Below are 21,875 nucleotides of genomic sequence, written 5' to 3'. Positions count from 1 at the left end.
AGAAGATCCGATCAGTCAGTCCTAAGGGAAACCAACCCTGACTGTTCCCTGGAAGGTCAGATGCTGAAGCTGAAGCTCAGATACTTTGGCCACCAAATGGGAAGGGAGCACTCCCTGGAGAAGACTCTTGAGAGTCCCTTGGACTGCAAGAAGATCCAATCAGTGAGTCCTAAGGAAAATCAACCTTGACTGTTCCCTGGAAGGTCAGATGCTGAAGCTCAAATACTTTGGCCACCCAATGAGAAGGGAGCACTCCCTGGAGAAGACGCTGATGTTGGGAAAGACAGAAGGCAGAAGAAGAAGGGGACGGCAAAAGAGGAGATGGCTGGACAGCGTTACTGATGTCACAAACGCCAGTTTGAGCAGACTTCAGAGGATGGTGGAAGACAGGAGGGCCTGGCGTGACTTTGTCCATGGGTTGCAAAGAGTCGAACTCAACTGTGCGACTGAACAGCAACAACACACACTAACAGCAAAGAGCAAGAGTCCATCAACACCTTTGAAACTAGCAAGATAAGTGGCAAAGTAGGAGCTTTTGTTCGTCTCTGCTGTTTTTCTGGTTGTCGTAGAGACGCCCAAACTGGGTTGGGACATACCTGGAGATTTGGGGGTGGAGCTGGGGGGGAAGGACATCAGCAGGGTATAGCGCTATAGCAGGGGCGGCCAAACTTGCTTGAGAGCCAGTTTGGGGTAGTGGTTAAGTGTGCAGTCTCTTATCTGGGAGAACTGGGTTTGATTCCCCCCTCCTCCACTTGCAGCTGCTGGAATGGCCTTGGGTCAGCCAGAGCTCTCTTATCTGGGAGAACCGGGTTTGATTCCCCCACTCCTCCACTTGCAGCTGCTGGAATGGACTGTATGGGCCATTGGCCTGATGCAACATGGCTTCTCTTCTGTTCTTCTGTGACACAGAGTGTTGGACTGGAGGGGCCACTGGCCTGATCCAACATGGCTTCTCTTCTGTTCTTCTGTGACACAGAGTGTTGGACTGGATGGGCCATTGGCCTGATCCAACATGGCTTCTCTTATGTTTTTAAGGTCTCAGGACAAGGTTTGTCATGTCTCCATGAGATAAGAACATAACACCATGAGTTAAGGACATAAGAAGAGCCCTGCTGGATCAGGGCTTCCTGAGCTGGATCTAGCTTCCTGAGAAGATAAGAAGAGACCTGCTGGATCAGAGCAGTGAGGGTCCATCTAGTCTAGCCTCCTGTCTCACACAGAGGCCGACCAGTTCCTCTGAAGGGCCAACAACAGGGCAGAGAGGCTGAGGCTTTCATAAGAACCTTAAAAGAGCCCTGCTGAATCAGACTAGTGAGGATCCATCTAGTCCAGCATTCAGTCTCACACAGTGGTTAACCAGTTCCTCTTGAGGGCCAACAACAGGGCAGAGAGACCGAGGCTTTCCCCTGAGGTTGCCTCCTGGCACTGGGATTCAGAGGTTGAGTGTCTCTGAACGTAGATGTTCCCTTCAGTCCCCATGGCTAATAGCCACTGATAGACCTAACCTCCATGAATCTATCTAATCAACAGTTTAACCTACCCTAAAAGGTTGTTGTGGGCATGGGTTTGTGATGCAACGTGGGCAGCGGATCAATACTGGGTCATCCCTTCAACCCATCTCTTTCTAATCATGTAATGATGTGTATTCCATGCTACATAAAATGAATGTAGCAATTATTGAAGTAATCCAAATTCTGTGCCGTAAGAAGCTGAATTCTGTATCCTGTATGCATTGTGCAGAATTTTTTATTTTATTTTATTACTTTAGACTTTTCTCCCGCCCTCTCCGCAAGCGGACTCAGGGCGGCTGACAATCAATCCAGATATCTCCAGTTGCGATTTAAAAACGATAAAATACAATTTTTTTTTTTTTTTAAACATTTTATGGTGCTGTTCAGAATGACACAGTCCTGCACTTTCTTTTGTGCCATTTACTCTGGTTCTGGTCGTAATGATGGAGGAGCACAGAGCTGCCCAGGGCTGTACTAATTTCCCCTGTCCCGTTCCAAAGAAGCTGCTTATGAAAGCCTCAAAATGGAACTCGGTACAGCCAGCCGGATGACATGGCGGAATGATCAGTAAACAGCTGATGGCACGGCCTGACTTCCTGCTGGGTGAATCTTTCGAGTTCCATCTGTCCTTCTTGCGCATGAACTACGGGTCCGTTGCTCTCTGCCTCCGCTGATGGAGGAGGTTGGCGAGTGGGACGGGTTCTCCTCCGCAGCCGCTGAGGCGGAAAAATAATCGACTGACCCACTGGTCCTCTCTCTTCGAACACAGCACGGAAGGGCACATGAGGACAGCCTCTCAGGCTTCAGGGTGGCGTGCATCTAGAGGATGTAATCCAAAGCCTGAAGTTAAAACCTAACACTGAAACTTAAAATCCTAAGGAGCGGGACGCAAATCTCATTCAGTATTGATGGGTTTTCCTTCTCGAGACTGTTCAGGTTTCATGTTAACCGCAGTGCTGAAGCTTGTTTGATTTCTTCAAGGCAACGTAAAAGACATCGTTGAGTTCACTTGTGGGTTAGGTAATTTTTTTGCCGTTTTTCTCAAAGGACCCAAAGCAACAACAGCAGTTTCAGAAATACCAAGCGAGGGCCGATGTGGTTGTAGTGGTTAGAGTCTTAGACTAGGACCTGGGACACCAGGTTCGAATCCCCTCACTCAGCCATGGAAGCCTGCCTTGGGACCATCACAGTCTAACCCAGGGGTGTCGAACTCGTTTCCTATGAGGGCCAGATGTTGACCTTTTCGGGCTGGGCCAGTTGTGTCCTCAAATGTAATGCCAGGTCAGGGAGATATAAACTTTATAAAGGACACAGACAGTTAGCCTAATCCACCTCACTGGCTTGCTGAGCCTCAGCCAACAGAAGGAAGAGAGGCTTGGCTCAGTAGCTCTGCTGTGCAATTGAGAGAGCCTGGCAAAACAAACTCTCCTTCTCCCACCTCCCCCGCTTTGCTCTGTAGCTCTTGTGTGATTGAGCAAGCCTGAAAAAGCAAGCAGTGATGCAGAAGGAAGCAAGAGAGGGAGAAGGAAGCAGACAACAGCCAGTTGCTTGTGGGCCTGATAGGATCCCGCCGGGGGCCTGATTCAGCCCCCGGGCCACATGTTTGACACCCCTGGCAAGGGTGTCAAACATGCATCCCAGAGGCCAAATCAGGCGCCCAGAGGGCTCCTATCAGGCCCTCAAGCAACAGGCTGTTGTCTGCTTCCTTCTCCCTCCCTCTTGCTTCCTTCTGCATCACAGCTTGCTTTGCCAGGCTTGCTCAATCGCACAGAGCTACAGAGCAAAGCCTCTATTTTCTCCAGTTTGGTATAGTGGTTAAGTGTGCGGACTCTTATCTGGGAGAACTGGGGTTGATTCACCACTCCTCCACATCCACCCGCTGAGATGACCTTGGGTTAGCCATAGCTCTTGTAGAAGTTGTCATTGAAAGGACAGCTGCTGTAAGAGCCCTCTCAGCCTCACCCACCTCACAGGGTGTCTGTTGTGGGGGGAGGTGTAGGAGATCGTAAGCCGCTCTGAGTCTCTGATTCAGAGAGAAGGGCGGGGTATAAATCTGCAGTCTTCCTCTTCCACTGGCTGAGGCTCCTTCCTTGGGGTGGAAGAGGGGAAAGGAGAACTTGCTTTGCCAGGCTCTCTCAGTCGCACAGCAGAACTACTGAGCCAAGCCTCTCTTTCTTCTATTGGCTGAGGCTCCTCCCCCTCCTGGTCCCTGGGGAAAGAAGGAAAGAGCCAGAGCTTCCTTTGCCCAGTTCCCTGGATCCCATGGGAGAAATGTAAAGAGAGCACCTTTAAGACCAACGAGTGCTGATGTTTTAAGCACGTTTTAAGTGTTTTTTTTTTTTTTAAATTGTGTTTGTGCCTTTATAAAGTTTACATCTTTGCTACCTCATCTTAAATAGGAACACACTTGGCCCGGCCTTACAAGGCCTCATTGATGTCAAATCCGGCCCTCATAACAAATGAGTTTATCACCCCTGGTTTAGGCAATACAATGGATATTAGTAGTCGTGAATACATTTGTAGTCAGTACATTGTATGGGGTTAGTACATCATACGGATACAAATGCATCTGCGTGATGATGGGTGGTTAATGTGCAAAGATAATCATGCCAGCAAAACCAGTAATGTTTTAAGTACATAACAATGTGAATGTTTAGATTTTTATTATGTAAATTGTGGAATGTCTAATTTTTATGCATAATTTTATATTTTTATGTCAGATTTTATATGTTGTAAGCCGCCCTGAGCCACCTGGTGGGAAGGACGGGATATAAATCACAAATAAATAAATAAATAAAATAATAGTGCCATCCCCAGCTATGCTTGTCAGGGACCTGTTACTGACACATGGGCACCGTGTTAGGGACCCCTGTCCCAGAGGGATATTTAAAGGTCAAGGTTGTCCCCTGTGCAAGCACCAGTTGTTTCCTGCTCTGGGGTGACGTCGCATCATGAGGTTTTCACGGCAGACTTTTTAATGGGGTGGTTTCCCCCAGGGGTGTCAAACATGCAGCCCAGGGGTCTAATTAAGCCCTTGGAGGGTCTTATCAGGCCCCCGTTGTCTGCTTCCTTCTCCCTCTCTCTTGCTTCCTTCTGCATCACAGCGTGCTTTGCAAGGCTTGCTGTTTTCTCCATTGGTTGAGGCTCCTCCCTTGAGGGGGAAGAGAGAGCTTGCTTTGCCAGGCTCTCTCAATCATACGGCAGAGCTACAGAGCCAAGCCTCTCTTCCTTCTATTGGCTGTGACTCCTCCCCCTCCTGGTCCCCTGGGGAAGGAAGGAAAGAGCCAGAGCTTCCTTTTGTCCAGTTCCCTGGATCCCATGGGAGAAATACAGAGAAAGCACCTTTCAGACCAATGAGTGCTAATGTTTTATTTAAGGTTTAAAAAAAAAAATTGTGTTTGTCTGTCTTTTGTAAAGTTTATATCCCTGCTACCTAATTTTAAATATGAACACGCATGACCCGGCCCGACATGGCTCTGCCCAACAAGGTCTCATTTATGTCAGCTCTGGCCCTAATAACAAAGGTTTTCAACACCCCTGATCTACACTTTCCCCCCAGGAAGCTGGGTACTCATTTTACCGACCTCAGAAGGATGGAAAGGCTGAGTCAACCCTGAGCTGGCTACCTGAACCCAGCTTCTGTCGGGATTGAACTCAGGTCATCAGCAAAGCTTAGGACTGCAGTACTGCAGCTTACGGCTCTGCGCCGCGGGGCTCCCCTTATTCCCCCAATTGATCTCCTTCCCTGTTTCTTTTTGTCGAACAGTGACTATCAATGGAGGAACACACAGTGACTCAGACGGAGCACATGGCCACTATAGAGGCCCACGCGGTGGCCCAACAGGTGCAGCAGGTCCACGTGGCCACGTACACAGAGCACAGCATGCTCAGCGCAGATGAAGACTCGCCGTCTTCTCCGGAAGACACATCCTATGATGACTCCGACATCCTCAACTCCACGGCTGCCGACGAGGTGACGGCTCACCTGGCCGCTGCAGGTAAGGCCCTGGGGCACCCGGCTTCTTTTCTCATAAATCCTTTGGGCTTTGAGGAGCTTCTCTCCGGTAACAAGCTCAGAGGGGCGATGCAAAGATGGAGTCTGCAAAAGTGGCCATGGGCATGTTTAGCCTGGAGAGGAGGTGGCTGAGAGGTGATAGGATCACCATCTTCAAGTACTTGAAGGGCTTTCATCTAGACGATGGGGTGGAATTGTTTTCTGTGGCCCCAGAAAGTCGGACCAGAACCAACGGGTTGAAATTAAATCAAAAGAGTTTCTAGCTCAACATTAGGAAGAACTTCCTGACCGTTAGAGCAGTTCCTCAGTGGAACATGCTTCCTCCTTGGGAGGTGGTGGGCTCTCCCTCCTTGGAGGTTTTTCAACAGAGGCTAGATGGCCATCTGACTGCAATGAGGATCCTGTGAATTTAGGGGGAGGTCTTTCTGAGTTTCCTGCATTGTACAGGGGGTTGGACTAGGTGACCTTGGAGGTCCCTTCCAACTCTATGATTCTAAGGTCTCCAACAGCATGCCACCAAGTTGCTTCCAAATTGTGGCAACTCTATGAATTTATGACCTCCAAAGCATCCTCTCCTTAACAACTTTGGTCATGTCTTTGCAGACTAAAGGGCATCTCTCTCATGTTGGGAATGCTGATATCCACTTAACCTCACCCGCTCATTTTGGTCCTTTGTCCCGTTCATTTCATTTCAGTTTTTAAACCCTCACTACCACTCCCGACACTTTTGGTGCAGTTACGTATGCCCAGAAGCGCAGATGAGCACACAGAATCGCATGCTCAAGTTTTGTATTTTATTTCATTTTTTTTTTTTGCAGCTTTGCATCCATGTAGCGCTTTATTCCAGTTCCAGAAGCCTTTATTGGCATAACACAGAGCTTTATTCTGATATGATGTTTGCAACTGGATTGTGAAGTAGCAGGTTTCTAGGATCCTGAGGCAGCCGCAGTTTTTAGCTTCCATTACCAATCAGAATTGGCAGTCTAGCTGAACTGATGCAAATTTGCCTCCCCCACCCCAAATCAAATCAGGAAGATTCTGATTTCATCATCATCATCATAGTTTATTACAGTCTCGCAACCAGAATACAGTATAAGCATAATATGAAAAAATAAAAACAGACATAGTATACTAAAATAGAGATTGAAATTTAAGAACTTTTAAAATGCAATTCCCGCCGTCTAAGAATTAATGCACAAAGCTCAGCAACTGAATGCGTAATCTCTGAATGCTTATCTGATAGGAACCAATTAAGTCTTGCTTTGTTTGTATTAATATAACCAGGCGTCCTTTCGGCTAGTGGAGTAATAATTCTAAAACTAGCCTCCCTATAATATGAGCAACTGAAAAACATGCTCCACAGATTCAACCTCACTTAGAGGGCATGAGCATAGCCTTTCAGAATAGGGGATTTTATTGTACCTGCCTTGCATAACTGCAGACGGAAGGGAGAACATCTAGCATGAGCAAATGCCCTTCTAAAATTTCTTCCTTCCAACGAAGTCAGTTATGATGCCGGCTCAACAGTGCTTTTGATATTTAACAACACCCCAAGTTTGGATGCACTAGATATATCAGACTGTCGCTCTGTGTCCTCAGTTCTATGTTTAATTAGCCCTCTGGCTTCTTCAAGGCCATAAGATAAGAGTAACTGAGGTGAAAAGCCAATTCTGTGAATATGGCCGTAGACTGCCTTGAGCCAACTGGCTCTAATTTTTTGCTAGGTTGCCTGCTCCCAGACCTTTTGAAAAGTATATTGTGAAATTTAAAGGTCATGAAAATAATTCCGAAAGAAAGAAAACAGCTCCCGCGCCCCCCCTCCCCCCCCACTTCTCTGCATTCTTCAATCTTCTCCAGTGTTTTCTGGAACGTGCAATTTTAAAATGAGAGGTTGTACCAGGAGAGGGCAGTATGGCAATAACAGTAGGCTTGATCTTTCCCAGTCTCTTTGCCTCGATGTTGTCTTGATGAAATAAGGAATATTAAGTAACTAAAGAAAATGTCTCTTCCGCCTTTCTCGCTTATTATGAACCAAGGTGGCATCTCACCAGTTACAGATATTAATAGCTCACTTCGAGGCAGCAGGAAGAGGGGAATACCCAATACGTAGGGTTGCCAATCCCCAGGTGGGGGCAGCGGATCCCCCGGTTTGGAGGCCCTCCCCCACTTCAGGGTCATCAGAAAGCTGGGAGAGGGGGGAAATGTCTGCTGGACACTCCATTATTCCCTAGGGAGATCAATTCCCATAGGGCAGGGGTGGAATTCTAGCAGGAGCTCCTTTGCATATTAGGCCACGCACCCCTGATGGAGCCAATCCTCCAAGAGCTTGCAAAAAAGAGCTTTGTAGGCTCTTGGAGAATTGGCTACATCAGGGGGTGTGGCCTAATATGCAAAGGCGCTCCGGCTAGAATTCCTCCCTGCCATAGGATATAATGGAGAATTGATCCGTTGGTATCTGGGGCTCTGAGGGGTTGTGTTTTGGGGTAGAAGCACCAAATTTTCAGCATAGCATCCGGTGCCTCTCCCTGAAACACCCTTCAGGTTTCAAAAAGATTGGACCAGGGGGTCCAATTCTAGGAGCCCCCAAAGAAGGTGCCCCTATCATTCATTATTTCCAATGGAGGGAAGGCATTTAAAAGGAGTGTGGTCCCTTTAAATGTGATGGCCAGAACTCCCTTTGGAGTGCAGTTATGCTTGTCACAACTTTGCTCCTGGCTCCACCCCCGAAGTCTCCTGGCTTCACCCCCAGAATCCCCAGATATTTCTTGAATTGGACTTGGCAACCCTACCAGCATGAGATGGATGGACTGTATAAAAGAAGCCACGAGGGTCTGATCGAGGCTGTTAATGAGAGGGCGTTCTGGAGGACATTAATTCATAGGGCCACCGTAAGTCAGAAGTGGTCAGATGACATTTCACGCACACATGTACACACACAGGGGTGGGATTCTAGCAGGAGCTCCTTTGCATATTAGGCCACACACCCCTGACGGAGCCAATCCCCCAAGAGCTTACAAAAAAAAGCCTTGTACGCTCTTGGAGGATTGGTTACATCGAGGGGCGGGGGGTGGCCTAATATGCAACGGAGCTCCTGCTAGAATTCTACCCCTGCAGACGCACATGCACGCTTTGCAGAGTTGTTCCGAGGAAGGACTACATTGTGAAGGCTTTGAAGCACTTTGCCTACAAGAACTCCTATAAAAAATTATTTGCAGGAGGGGACACGTGTTGGTCTGCAAAAGGAGAGCTGGTGTTGAGACCCAGGAGCGTCTTAGAGGCCAACCAGATTTTTTGAGAGTCAAAACCCGCTTTGTCAGGTATCTGGCAAAGAGAGCTTTGCTTTTCAAAACTGATGGTTTCACCTTCGTGATATTCCCACTCTCTTAGAGCCAGTTTGGTGTAGCGGTGAAGTGGGCATACGCTTATCTGGGAGAACCGGGTTTGATTCCCCACTCCTCCACTTGCAGCTGCTGGAATGGCCTTGAGTCAGCCAGAGCTCTCTTATCTGGGAGAACCAGGTTTGATTCCCCACTCCTCCACTTGCACCCGCTGGAATGGCCTTGGGTCAGCCAGAGCTCTCTTATCCGGGAGAACCGGGTTTGATTCCCCACTCCTCTACTTGCACCCGCTGGAATGGCCTTGGGTCAGCCAGAGCTCTCTTATCTGGGAGAACCGGGTTTGATTCCCCACTCCTCTACTTGCACCCGCTGGAATGGCCTTGGGTCAGCCAGAGCTCTCTTATCCGGGAGAACCGGGTTTGATTCCCCACTCCTCCACTTGCAGCTGCTGGAATGGCCTTGGGTCAGCCAGAGCTCTCTAATTTGGGAGAACAGGGTTTGTTTCCCCACTCCTTCACTTGCGGCTGCTAGAATGGCCTTGGGTCAGCCAGAGCTCTCTAATTTGGGAGAACAGGGTTTGATTCCCCACTCCTCCACTTGCACCCGCTGGAATGGCCTTGGGTCAGCCAGAGCTCTCTTATCTGGGAGAATCGGGTTTGATTCCCCACTCCTCCACTTGCAGCTGCAGGAATGGCCTTACGTCAGCCAGAGCTCTCTTATCTGGGAGAACCGGGTTTGATTCTCCACTCCTCCACTTGCAGCTGCTGGAATGGCCTCGGGTCATCCAGAGCTCTCCTATCTGGGAGAGCCGGGTTTGATTCCCCCCTCCTCCACTTGCAGCTGCTAGAATGGCTTTGGGTCAGCCATAGCTCTCTTATCTGGGAGAACTGGGTTTGATTCCCCACTCCTCCACTTGCAGCTGCTGGATGGCCTCGGGTCATCCAGAGCTCTCTTATGTGGGAGAACCGGGTTTGATTCCCCACTCCTCCACTTGCAGCTGCTGGAATGGCCTTGGGTCAGCCATAGCTCTTGTAGGAGTTGTCCTTGAAAAGGCAGCTTCTGGGAGAGCTCTCTCAGCCTCACCCACCTCACAGAGCAACAAAGTAGGCGTTGTTGCACCTTTAAGACCAACAAAGTTTTATTCACAATGTAAGCTTTCGTATGCATGCATACTTTTTCAGACGAGGGGATAGGGTATGCATGCATACAAAAGCTTACACTGAATAAAACTTTGTTGGTCTTAAAAGTGCAACTTGACTCCTACTTTGTTCTGCTGCTTCAGACCAACAACGGCTGCCAACTTGGATCTACCTCACAGGGTGTCTGTTGTGGGAGGAGGAAGATAAAGGAGATTGTGAGCCGCTCTGAGACTCTGAGATTCAGAGATGGGGGGGGGGGGAGGTATAAATCTATGGTTGTCCTCCTCCTTCTCCCCATGAAACACAGGCACTACTAGGATTTTTATTGTCATCTTTTAGGTTAATTACTGCTTTTTATTGTTTTAATTTATGTTAACTGTGTAATATATGAGCTTATTATGTTGTACACCACCCTGAGCACTGTTATTACAGGAGAGGGAGGTTTTAAAATCCAGTTTAATAAATAAAGAATAAATAATAATAATAATAATAATAATAATAATAATAATAATAATAATAATAATAATAATAATAATAATATATTGGATTTATATCCCGCCCTTTACGCTGAATCTCAGAGTCTCAGAGCAGTCACAATCTCCTTTACCTTCCTCCCACACAACAGACACCCTGTGAGGTGGGTGGGGCTAAGGGAGCTCTCACAGAAGCTGCCCTTTCAAGGACTTTGAGAGAGCTCTGGCTGACCCAAGGCCATTCCAGCAGCTGCAAGTGGAGGAGTGGGGAATCAAACCCGGTTCTCCCAGATAAGAGAACTGTGGCTGACCCAAGGCCATTCCAGCAGCTACAAGTGGAGGAGTGGGGAATCAAACCCAATTATCCCAGATAAGAGAGCTCTGGCTGAACCAAGGCCATTCCTGCAGCTGCAAGTGGAGGAGTGGGGAATCAAACCCGGTTCTCCCAGATAAGAGAGCTCTGGCTGACCCAAGGCCATTCCAGTAGCTGCAGTGGAGGAGGGGAGAATCAAACCCGGTTCTCCTAGATAAGAGAGCTCTGGCTGACCCAAGTACCTGTCAGATACTCTGTGAGATTGTCCTGGCTTCCTGTAGCGTGAGGTTATGGTTGCCCCTTACCATGTGGTCCGCTGGGTATTCAAAATTGATCTTTGTTCACAGGCCCAGTGGGAATGGCAGCCGCCGCCGCCGTGGCAACAGGTAAAAAAAGGAAGCGCCCCCACGTGTTTGAGTCCAACCCCTCAATCCGCAAGAGGCAGCAGACTCGTTTGCTACGGTAAGGGTGTGTTTTTAGCTTGTGACCCAGGATGGGAGTGGGGGCAATTTCTGATTCTGGGTGGGGCAACTCTGTGGCCTGAGGGGCACATCTGCATCTCTGCCCTCTGCCGCTTCCCCTGTCAAAGGTTCTGCAGCATCTCCTGACAGTTAGAGCGGTTCCTCAGGGGAACAGGCTTCTTCCTCGGGAGGTGGTGGGCTCTCCTTCCTTGGACGTTTTTAAACAGAGGCTAGAGGGCCATCTGACAGCAATGCGGAACATGTGAATTTGGCAGGTAAGATCATAAGAGAAGCCATGTTGGATCAGGCCAATGGTCCATCCAGTCCAACACTCTGTGTCCTCCCACTGTGGCCACCAAGCACTAAGAAGACAAAGCATCCCTGACCAACACATAAGATTACAAGAGAAGCTATGTTGCATCAGGCCAATGGCCCATGTAGTCCAAAACTCGTACAGTGACCGAAACCCAGGTGCAATCAGGTGGTCCACCAGTGGAGCCAGGACACTATAAACCCTCCCACTGTGCCCCCCCCCAAGCACGAAGAATACAGAGCATCACTGCCCCAGAGAGCTCCATCTATGCACTGTGGCTAATAGCCACTGCTCCATATGTTTTTCCAACCCCTTCCTGAAGCTGTCTATGCTTGTAGCTGCCACCACCTCCTGTGGCAGTGAATTCCATGTGTTCATCCCCCTTTGGGTGAAGAAGAACTTCCTTTCATCCGTTCTAACCCGACTGCTCAGCGATTTCATCGTGTGTCCACAAGTTCCCATATTGTGAGAAAGGGAAAAAAGTCCCTTCTTTCTCTTGTAAACCTTGTAAAAGATCGTGAGAGGCAAGGCAGGAAGGGTTTCACCAGTACTTAGTTCTTATGGCCCTTTGTTTCACACCCAGGGAATACTGATTGACCCTTTGGGGTCAGGCAGCAGTTTTTCTCCAGGCCAATTTGGCCGGGGATCCTGGAGGCTTTTGCCATCTTTTGGGCATGGAGCAGGGGTCTCTGGGGATGTGTGTGTGCGGAGGGAGTAAGTAGTAAAGTAAGTAAGTAAAGTAAAGTAAATTTATTTTTCTATCACGCCCTCCCCCGCCAAAGGCGGGCTCAGGGCGGCTCACAGACATGGAATACCATGATTTGGATAAAATACAATGTAAACAGGAGTTTTAAAAATACAATTCAACTACATAAGTTAATTAAAATAGATAAAACAAGTACTATAAGGTGCTATAGATCACAATCATGCATAAGATGGCTAGATGGTTACAGGTCGGTTTAGCCAGGTTCTAACTTAAAAGCAAGCTGAAAGAGAAAGGTTTTGTAAGCCCTGCGGAATTGATTCAGGTCCCGCAGGGCTCGCACCATCTCTGGAAGTTGGTTCCACCATCGAGGGGCCATTGCTGAAAAGGCTTGCTCCCTGGTTGTCTTCAGTCTAGCCTCTCTTGGCCCAGGAATTTTTAAAAGATTTTGAGAGCTAGATCTCAGTGCTCTCTGGGGAACATATGGGGAGAGGCGGTCCCTAAGGTAGGCAGGTCCTCAGCCTTATAGGGCTTTAAAGGTAATAACCAGCACCTTGTAGCGAACACGGTACACAACCGGCAGCCAGTGCAGGTCCCACAGCCCAGGCTGTATGTGTTCCCACCGAGGTAGTCCCACCAACAGCCTGGCCACCGCGTTCTGCACTAACTGGAGTTTCCGTGTTCGGTACAAGGGCAGCCCCATGTAGAGGGCATTGCAGTAGTCCAATCTCGAGGTGACCGTTGCGTGGATCACAGTTGCTAGGTCGCTGAATTTGTGAGGTAGGTATTTGTGAAGTTCCTGCATTGTGCAGGGGGTTGGACTAGATGACCCGGGAGGTCCCTTCCAACTCTTTGATTCTATGATTCTCTGTCCGTAAAGGTTATCAACAGAATCCCTTCCTATATTAAGTTACTCGATTGTGGAGGAGACTTCCCAGAGCACTGATCCTTGGTTGCCCTCTTTGCCAAGGAGACTGGCTAGCTTCATTCACAGCTGAGCTTTCTCAGTTTTATGCACCCCGGCCAGTGTCTGCTGACACAGTTTGGCCCCTGCTTTAAAAAGATGGTAGCATCACATCAACAGACAGCGGGACTACGGAGGTACAACAGCTGGGGAAAATAACAAAATGCTCTCTCTGTTTACAAAGTTGCTTCTCAGTATAATATATAGTCTTCAACAATTCATAACAGTGTTGCAGTACAAAACTGCAGTTAGAAAACCATCCAGTGCACAACATAGCTACTGTCCATCGATCATAATTCTTTCTGAATCCAGTCATAAGAACAGAAGAGAAGCCATGTTGGATCAGGCTAGTGGCCCCTCCAGTCCAACACTCTGTGTCACAGAAGAACATAAGAGAAGCCATGTTGGATCAGGCCAATGGCCCATCCAGTCCAACACTCTGTGTCACAGAAGAACATAAGGGAAGCCATGTTGGATTGCGAGGAACTCCAAAGGGATCTGTTGAGGCTGGGTGAGTGGGCGTCAACGTGGCAGATGCGGTTCAATGTGGCCAAGTGCAAAGTAATGCACATTGGGGCCAAGAATCCCAGCTACCAATACAGGTTGATGGGGTGTGAACTGGCAGAGACTGACCAAGAGAGAGATCTCGGTGTCGTGGTAGATAACTCACTGAAAATGTCAAGACAGTGTGCGTTTGCAATAAAAAAGGCCAACGCCATGCTGGGAATTATTAGGAAGGGAATTGAAAACAAATCAGCCAGTATCATAATGCCCCTGTATAAATCGATGGTGCGGTCTCATTTGGAGTACTGTATGCAGTTCTGGTCGCCGCACCTCAAAAAGGATATTATAGCATTGAAGAAAGTCCAGAAAAGAGCAACTAGAATGATTAAAGGGCTGGAACACTTTCCCTATGAAGAAAGGTTGAAACGCTTGGGACTCTTTAGCTTGGAGAAACGTCGACTGCGGCGGTGACATGATAGAGGTTTACAAGATAATGCATGGGACGGAGAAAGTAGAGAAAGAAGTACTTTTCTCCCTTTCTCACAATATAAGAACTCGTGGGCATTCGATGAAATTGCTTAGCAGACAGGTTAAAACGGATAAAAGGAAGTACTTCTTCACCCAAAGGGTGATTAACATGTGGAATTCACTGCCACAGGAGGTGGTGGCGTCCACAAGCATAGCCACCTTCAAGAGGGGTTTAGATAAAAATATGGAGCAGAGGTCCATCAGTGGCTATTAGCCACAGTGTGTATATATAAAAATTTTTGCCACTGTGTGACACAGAGTTTTGGACTGGATGGGCCATTGGCCTGATCCAACATGGCTTCTCTTATGGATCAGGTCAGTGGCCCATCCAGTCCAACACTCTGTGTCACATAAGAACATAAGAGAAGCCATGTTGGATCAGGCCAGTGGCCTCTCCAGTCCAACACTCTGTGTCACATAAGAACATAAGAGAAGTCATGTTGGATCAGGCCAGTGGCCCGTCCAGTCCAACACTTTGTGTCACATAAGAACATAAGAGAAGCCCTGTTGGATCAGGCAGTGGCCCCTCCAGTCCAACACTCTGTGTCACCTAAGAACATAAGAGAAGCCATGTTGAATCAGGCCAGTGGCCCCTCCAGTCCAACACTCTGTGTCACATAAGAACAGAAGAGAAGCCATGTTGGATCAGGTCAGTGGCCCCATCCAGTCCAACACTCTGTGTCACATAGAACAGAAGAGAAGCCATGTTGGATCAGGCCAATGGCCCTTCCAGTCCAACACTCTGTGTCACATAAGAACAGATGAGAAGCCATGTTGGATCAGGCAGGTCGAGTGGAAGGTAGGAGCAGATGGTTGGCAGGGAAGTCGGGCCCCTCCAGTCCAACACTCTGTGTCACATAAGAGAAGCCATGTTGAATCAGACCAATGGCCTATCCAGTCCAACACTCTGTGTCACATAAGAACAGAAGAGAAGCCATGTTGGATCAGGCCAATGGGCCCTCCAGTCCAACACTCTGTGTCACAAAAGAACATAAGAGAAGTCATGTTGGATCAGGCCAGTGGCCCATCCAGTCCAGCTCTCTGTGTCACATAAGAACATAAAAGAAGCCATGTTGAATCAGACCAATGGCCTATCCAGTCCAACACTCTGTGTCACACAGTGGCCAGAAAACCCCCCAAGTGCCATCAGGAGGTTCACAAGTGGGGCTAGAAGCCCTTCCACTTTGCCCCCTCCTCCAAGCACCAAGAATACAGATCATCACTGCCCCAGACAGTTCCAATAATATGCTGTGGCTAATAGCCACTAATGAACCTCTGCTCCATATTTTTATCCAATCCCCTTTTGAAGCTGGCTTTGCTTGTAGCCGCCACCACCTCCTGTGGCAGTGAATTCCACATGTTAATCACCCTTTGGGTGAAGAAGGACTTCCTTTTATCCATTCTAACCAGACTGCTCAGCAATTTCATCGAATGCCCACGAGTTCTTGTATTGTGAGAAAGGGAGTAAAGGACTTCTTTCTCTACCTTCTCCATCCCATGCATAATCTTGTAAACCTCCATCATGTCACTCCTCAGTCAACGTTCCTCCAAGCTAAAGAGCCCCAAACGTTTTAACCTTTCTTCACCGGGAAAATGTTCCAACCCTTTAATCATTCTAGTTGCCCTTTTCTGGACTTTTTCCAATGCTATAGTATCTTTTTTGAGGTGTGGTAATCAGAATTGTACACAGTATTGCAGTAGAGACGCGTGCCCTAAGCATTCATCGCGTTTCGGGTGGCCACGCCTTTGTCAGTTCAATAATCCTTTGCACATGGAACCCAGACAGGTGCTGCACTATCACAACACGCATTCCAGCCAGTGTTCCAAGCTGAGTTAGTGTGAGCCAGCTCAGATTTGTAGCCTCCAGCTCACATATTTTTGTCCTAGCTCAAGAAAAATGGTCCCAGAGTGCAATAATTCATGCAGGAGCTCACCACATATTAATGCCTGTAGCTCACAAAGTAGAATTTTTGCTCATACGACTCTTCAGCTGAGAGGGAAAGTTGAGTCTCCAGCTGTTTGGCTGCAAGCTCTGTAACAAGGTTCTCATGTATCCACATTCTAGTGCTTGAGGGTCCTATCAAAGACTTGGTTTTTGTTCTGAGAGCCAGTTTGGCGTAGTGGTGAAGTGGGCGGACTCTTATCTGGGAGAACCGGGTTTGATTCCCCACTCCTCCACTTGCAGCTGCTGGAATGGCCTTGCGTCAGCCGTGGCTCTCACAGGAGTTGTCCTTGAAATTGCAGTTTTTGTCAGAGCCCACCCACCTCACAGGGTGCCTGTTGTAGGGGAGGAAGATAAAGGAGATTATAGGCCGCTCTGAGACTCTGTCCTTAAAAGGGCAGCTGCTGTGAGAGCCCTCTCAGCCCCATCCACCTCACAGGGTGTCTGTTGTGGGGGAGGAAGATAAAGGAGATTGAGAGCCACTCTGAGTGGAGGGCGGGATATAAATCCCAATATCATCATCATCATGAGTAGATAACTATATGTCTGTTTCAAACAATGCAGTGATAGTATGCAAGTAAAGATTTTTATTTATATATCATTGTGCATACAGAAGATTATCTTTAGTCTCCTTTGCTCACCGTTTATCTGTTTGTTCTTAGTTATAAGTGCAGTCTTTATCTTACACTGAAAATCACAGTATATGACAAAGGTCCCAACTTGGTGATCGTGGGGGCCAGAGAACACCTCCCCCCCCCAAAAAAACCACCCTTCCTGATGCCTGCCATTTTTTTAGAATGTGGGAGGGGCCGGGTGGAACTTTCCCCCGGCAGGCCTTCTGATTGGCCATTGGAGATTTGATTGGCAGCGCAGATTTTCTAAAATGTCGCTTTGGCAAGCAGTCGCCACCAACACACACAAATCTTCATGGTGTGAGTGAAGATAAGCCATGGCAGCCATTTTGTGGCTGGCTCCACCTCTGAGGCAGCCATTTTGTAGCAGCTGTTTCATGGCTATGCCCATTGCACAGCGTTAGAATTCCAAAGGCTCCCGCAGGCTGAAAAAACTTGAGGATCCCTGGAGTATAGCATGATCCCTTGAGCCTCTGGAAGGGATACATGCCAGGGTTTGGGGTTTTTTTGTAGCAGGAACTTCTTTGCATATTAGGCCACACCCTTGATGTAGCCAATCCTCCGAGAGCTTACAGGAGGCCCTGTAAGAAGAGCCCTATAAGCTCTTGGAAGATTGGCTACATCAGGGGTGTGTGGCCCAGGGGTGGAATTCTAGCAGGAGCTCCTTTGCATATTAGGCCAGACACCCCTGCTGTAGCCAATCCTCCAACAGCTTACAAAAAAGAACCTTATAAGCTCTTGGATTGGCTGCATCAGGGTTGTGTGGCCTAATATGCAAAGGAGCTCCTGCTACAAGAAAAGCCCTGGATGCAACTAAATAAAGGAAGAAGTGTTGCCTTTTGAATTTTGTTCCAAAATATTCCAGAGAAGAACAAAGTTAAGTGCGGCAAAGAGCAGTGCTTTTCCCACAGAGGGACTTGCCCCACAAGGGGAGCGCTGATGCAAGGCTCAGCCAAATACGCGCATTTCCCTGGGCCCGCTGTTGCAACGTCTTGCCGAGTCTTGCTCAGCGCAGCTAAGCGTCCCCAGAATAATTCCAGCAGTGCCTTTGTGCGGGTTTGTAGTCCCAGGGCTCACAGGATGTGAGCTGCACACAGCACAGAGTATTACAGCGGACTGACATTCAAGTCAAGTCAGGTTTGCTGCATTAAGCTCACACCCATAGCAAACAACATTAAGGAAAATGGTGCAACCAGCGTAGCATAAAACAATCCCAATGCACGTTAAAAACCCGTGACATAACCATTTTTTAAAAAATCTAAAAACATAATAACCAACATGAAACTCAGTAACAAAGGGCAAGGTTTAACGACAAGCTACTGATCCTGTAATAGGGGAGGGACGGTGGCTCAGTGGTAAGAGCATCTGTGTAGTAAGCAGAAGGTCCCAGGTTCAATCCCTGGCATCTCCAACTAAAAAGGGTCCAGGCAAATAGGCGTGAAAAACCTCAACTTGAGACCCTGGAGAGCCGCTGCCAGTCTGAGTAGACAATACTGACTTTGATGGACCAAGGGTCTGATTCAGTATAAGGCAGCTTCATGTGCTCATATATGTTGGGGAGGGACGGTGGTTCAGTGGTAGAGCATCTGCTTGGTAAGCAGGAGGCCCCAGGTTCAATCCCTGGCATCTCCAACTCAAGAGGGTCCAGGCAAATAGGTGTGAAAAACCTCAGCTTGAGACCCTGGAGAGCCGCTGCCAGTCTGAGTAGACAATACTGACTTCGATGGACCGAGGGTCTGATTCAGTATAAGGCAGCTTCATATGTTCATATATGTTGGGGAGGGACGGTGGTTCAGTGGTAGAGGATCTGCTTGGTAAGCAGGAGGTCCCAGGTTCAATCCCCGGCATCTCCAACTCAACAGGGTCCAGGCAAGCAGGCATGAAAAACCTTAGCTTGAGGCCCTGGAGAGCTGCTGCCAGTCTGAGTAGACAATACTGACTTCGATGGACCGAGGGTCTAATTCAGTATAATGCAGCTTCATATGTTCATAGCACTGGAAGACCCAGTGTGAGCAAGAGGGTTTTGATTGTTTACCCGTAAGAGCTCATTGCTCACCTCTTCAGTGAGCATGCTCTGTTAGCCTGAAGGTAGGAGGCTCAGATCAGACACAAAGAAGCCTTCACTTACGCAGCACATTGTTACATGATTGGACTCACCACCACAGGATCTGTTGACGGCCACCAACTTAGTAGGGGAGTGGACGAATTCATGGAGGACGGGACTGTCAGTGTCCATACTAGTCATAATGGATGCTTAACTGCCCGCAGCACCAAAGTCGCTACGCCTCTTTAGATCAGCTCCTGGGGAGCACAGGTGGGAGGATGCTAGAGGCAGCTGGGTGGCCGCTGGGTGAACCAAATGTGGGACTTGATGGGCGTTTGGTCTGGTCCAGCAGGGCTTTTCTTATAAATTGGGAGCTACAATAGTAAAAGCCTAGGCTCTGTTCAGTGCTGGGTGGCATCCATACCAAGGGATAAAACAGGAACCATGTTGGATCAGGCCAATGGCCCATCCAGTCCAATACTCTGTGTCACATAAGAACAGAAGAGAAGCCATCTTGGATCAGGCCAGTGGTCCATCCAGTCCAGCACTCTGTGTCACATGAGAACATAAGAGAAGCCTTGTTGGATCAGGCCAATGGCTCATCCAGTCCAACACTCTGTGTCACATAAGAACAGAAGAGAAGCCATGTTGGATCAGACCAATGGCCCCTCCAGTCCAACACTCTGTGTCACATAAGAACAGAAGAGAAGCCATGTTGGATCAGGCCAATGGCCCCTCCATTCCAACACTCTGTGTCACATAAGAACAGAAGAGAAGCCTTGTTGGATCAGGCCAATGGCTCATCCAGTCCAACACTCTGTGTCACATAAGAACAGAAGAGAAGCCATGTTGGGTCAGACTAATGGCCCCTCCAGTCCAACACTCTGTGTCACATAAGAACAGAAGAGAAGCCATGTTGGATCAGGCCAGTGGCCTATCTAGTCCAACACTCTGTGTCACATAAGAGAAGCCATGTTGGATCAAAGAAATCTAATATATACACTATTGCAAATAGTATGCATATACGATAATACCAAAATACGATACAAATCCACACTTCCAAGGAAAATATTGTGCACAATGTTCCACACCCAAATATATATGAATATAAATTCTCCAGGTGTGCATAAAGGTTAAGTTCTCAACAGAATTTCAGTCTTTATACTTCCCTTTTCAATAAGAGATCTCAGCCTAGTGGAAGAGTATAACCATTGTGTCATGAATATTACAGAGGCTGCATGGCTACGAATATAGAAACATTTAAACATTAACAAATATTTATATTCGATGTTCAGCCATCGTTTCAACATATAGGCTTGAGTTGAGTATCCTGATGAAGATACTTATCCAAATGGGAAGTATAGCGATCACAATTCCATTGAGAACTTAAGAAGAAGATGATATTGGATTTATATCCTGCCCTCCACTTCGAATCCCAGAGTCTCAGAGCGGCTCACAATCTCCTTTACCTTCCTCCCCCACAACAGACACCCTGTGAGCTGGGTGAGGCCGAGAGGGCTCTCACAGCAGCTGCCCTTTCAAGGACGACTCCTGAGAGAGCTATGGCTGACCCAAGGCCATTCCAGCAGCTGCGAGTGGAGGAGTGGGGAATCAAACCCGGTTCTCCCAGATAAGAGAGCTCTGGCTTACCCAAGGCCATTCCAGCAGGTGCATGTGGAGGAGTGGGGAATCAAACCCAGTTCTTCCAGATAAGAGAGCTGTGGCTGACCCAAGGCCATTCCAGCAGGTGCAAGTGGAGGAGGGGGGAATCCACCCCGGTTCTCCCAGATGAGAGAGCTGTGGCTGACCCGAGGCCATTCCAGCAGGTGCAAGTGGAGGAGTGGGGAATCAAACCCTGTTCTCCCAGATAAGAGAGCTCTGGCTGACCCAAGGCCATTCCAGCAGGTGCAAGTGGAGGAGTGGGGCATCAAACCCGGTTCTCCCAGATAAGAGAGCTCTGGCTGGCCCAAGGCCATTCCAGCAGGTGCAAGTGGAGGAGGGGGGAATCAAACCCGGTTCTCCCAGACAAGAGTCCGCACATTTCACCACTACACCATACTGGCTCTTTATGCCCATCTGGAGAATCTATATTCATATCCATTTGGGTGCTTAACATGGTGCACAGCATCTTCCTTGGAGGCCTGGATTTGTATCACGTTTTTGGTATTATTGCATATGGATACTATTTGCAATAAATGAAACTGGTGTCTGTATTACGGTATAAAATGTTGTCGTTTTTTGTAATCTAGATTGATCATTGTTCTGTATTTCCGTCCTTTGCTTATAGTTCTCATCGAGCGATGGAGTTGTCTGATGTTTTGGGGTGGCTTCCTTAAGCAGCCACTAGGTGGCAACCTGAGGCAGCCGCTAGGTGGTTCATGGCGCCCCATGGAAAGAGACTGTCCTTTAGAATCGATGTGTGCATGGAAGGGCTTTTAACGTTCAGAAACAAGGCCTTGAGCTGAACTTGGAAACAAACTGGTAGTCAACAGCTGTCTTAAAACAGGCAAGATACGGTCCCGTCGGGCGTAGCTTCCGACTGTCCTGGGTTGCCACATTCTGAACCAGTTTCAGTTTCCTGGCTGTCTTTATAAGAAGAAGAAGAAGAAGAAGAAGAAGAAGAAGAAGAAGAAGATATTGGATTTATATCCCGCCCTCCACTCCGAAGAGTCTCAGAGCGGCTCACAATCTCCTTTACCTTCCTCCCCCACAACAGACACCCTGTGAGGTGGGTGGGGCTGGAGAGGGCTCTCACAGCAGCTGCCCTTTCAAGGACAACCTCTGCCAGGGCTATGGCTGACCCAAGGCCATTCCAGCAGGTGCAAGTGGAGGAGTGGGGAATCAAACCCGGTTCTCCCAGATAAGAGTCCGCACACTTAAGTAGCATGTTACTGTGGTCTTACTGCAAGGCTACAAGAGTGTGGTACAAGAGTGTGGACTGGCATGGCTGGGTCTGAGAAAGGAGGGAGTCGGCAAACCGAACGCAGCTGGCAGA

General features: G+C 48.3%; 1 protein-coding gene across 1 annotated transcript in view; it reads left to right on the top strand.

Moving 5' to 3' along the window:
- NRF1 (nuclear respiratory factor 1) overlaps nt 1-21,875 on the top strand; it is a 162,913-nt gene that overhangs the window by 19,340 nt on the left and 121,698 nt on the right. The window contains exons 2-3 of the mRNA XM_060245979.1: nt 5,278-5,509; nt 11,137-11,251. Of these exons, the coding sequence (XP_060101962.1) occupies nt 5,287-5,509; nt 11,137-11,251 (338 nt within the window). The 5' untranslated portion in view covers nt 5,278-5,286. The remainder of the gene's footprint in view (nt 1-5,277; nt 5,510-11,136; nt 11,252-21,875) is intronic.

This window comes from Heteronotia binoei, chromosome 8 (genome assembly GCF_032191835.1).
Source record: "Heteronotia binoei isolate CCM8104 ecotype False Entrance Well chromosome 8, APGP_CSIRO_Hbin_v1, whole genome shotgun sequence".
Taxonomy (NCBI): domain Eukaryota; kingdom Metazoa; phylum Chordata; class Lepidosauria; order Squamata; family Gekkonidae; genus Heteronotia; species Heteronotia binoei.
The sequence above is the reverse complement of the archived record's forward strand: the minus strand, read 5'-3'. Positions and strand labels throughout refer to the sequence as shown.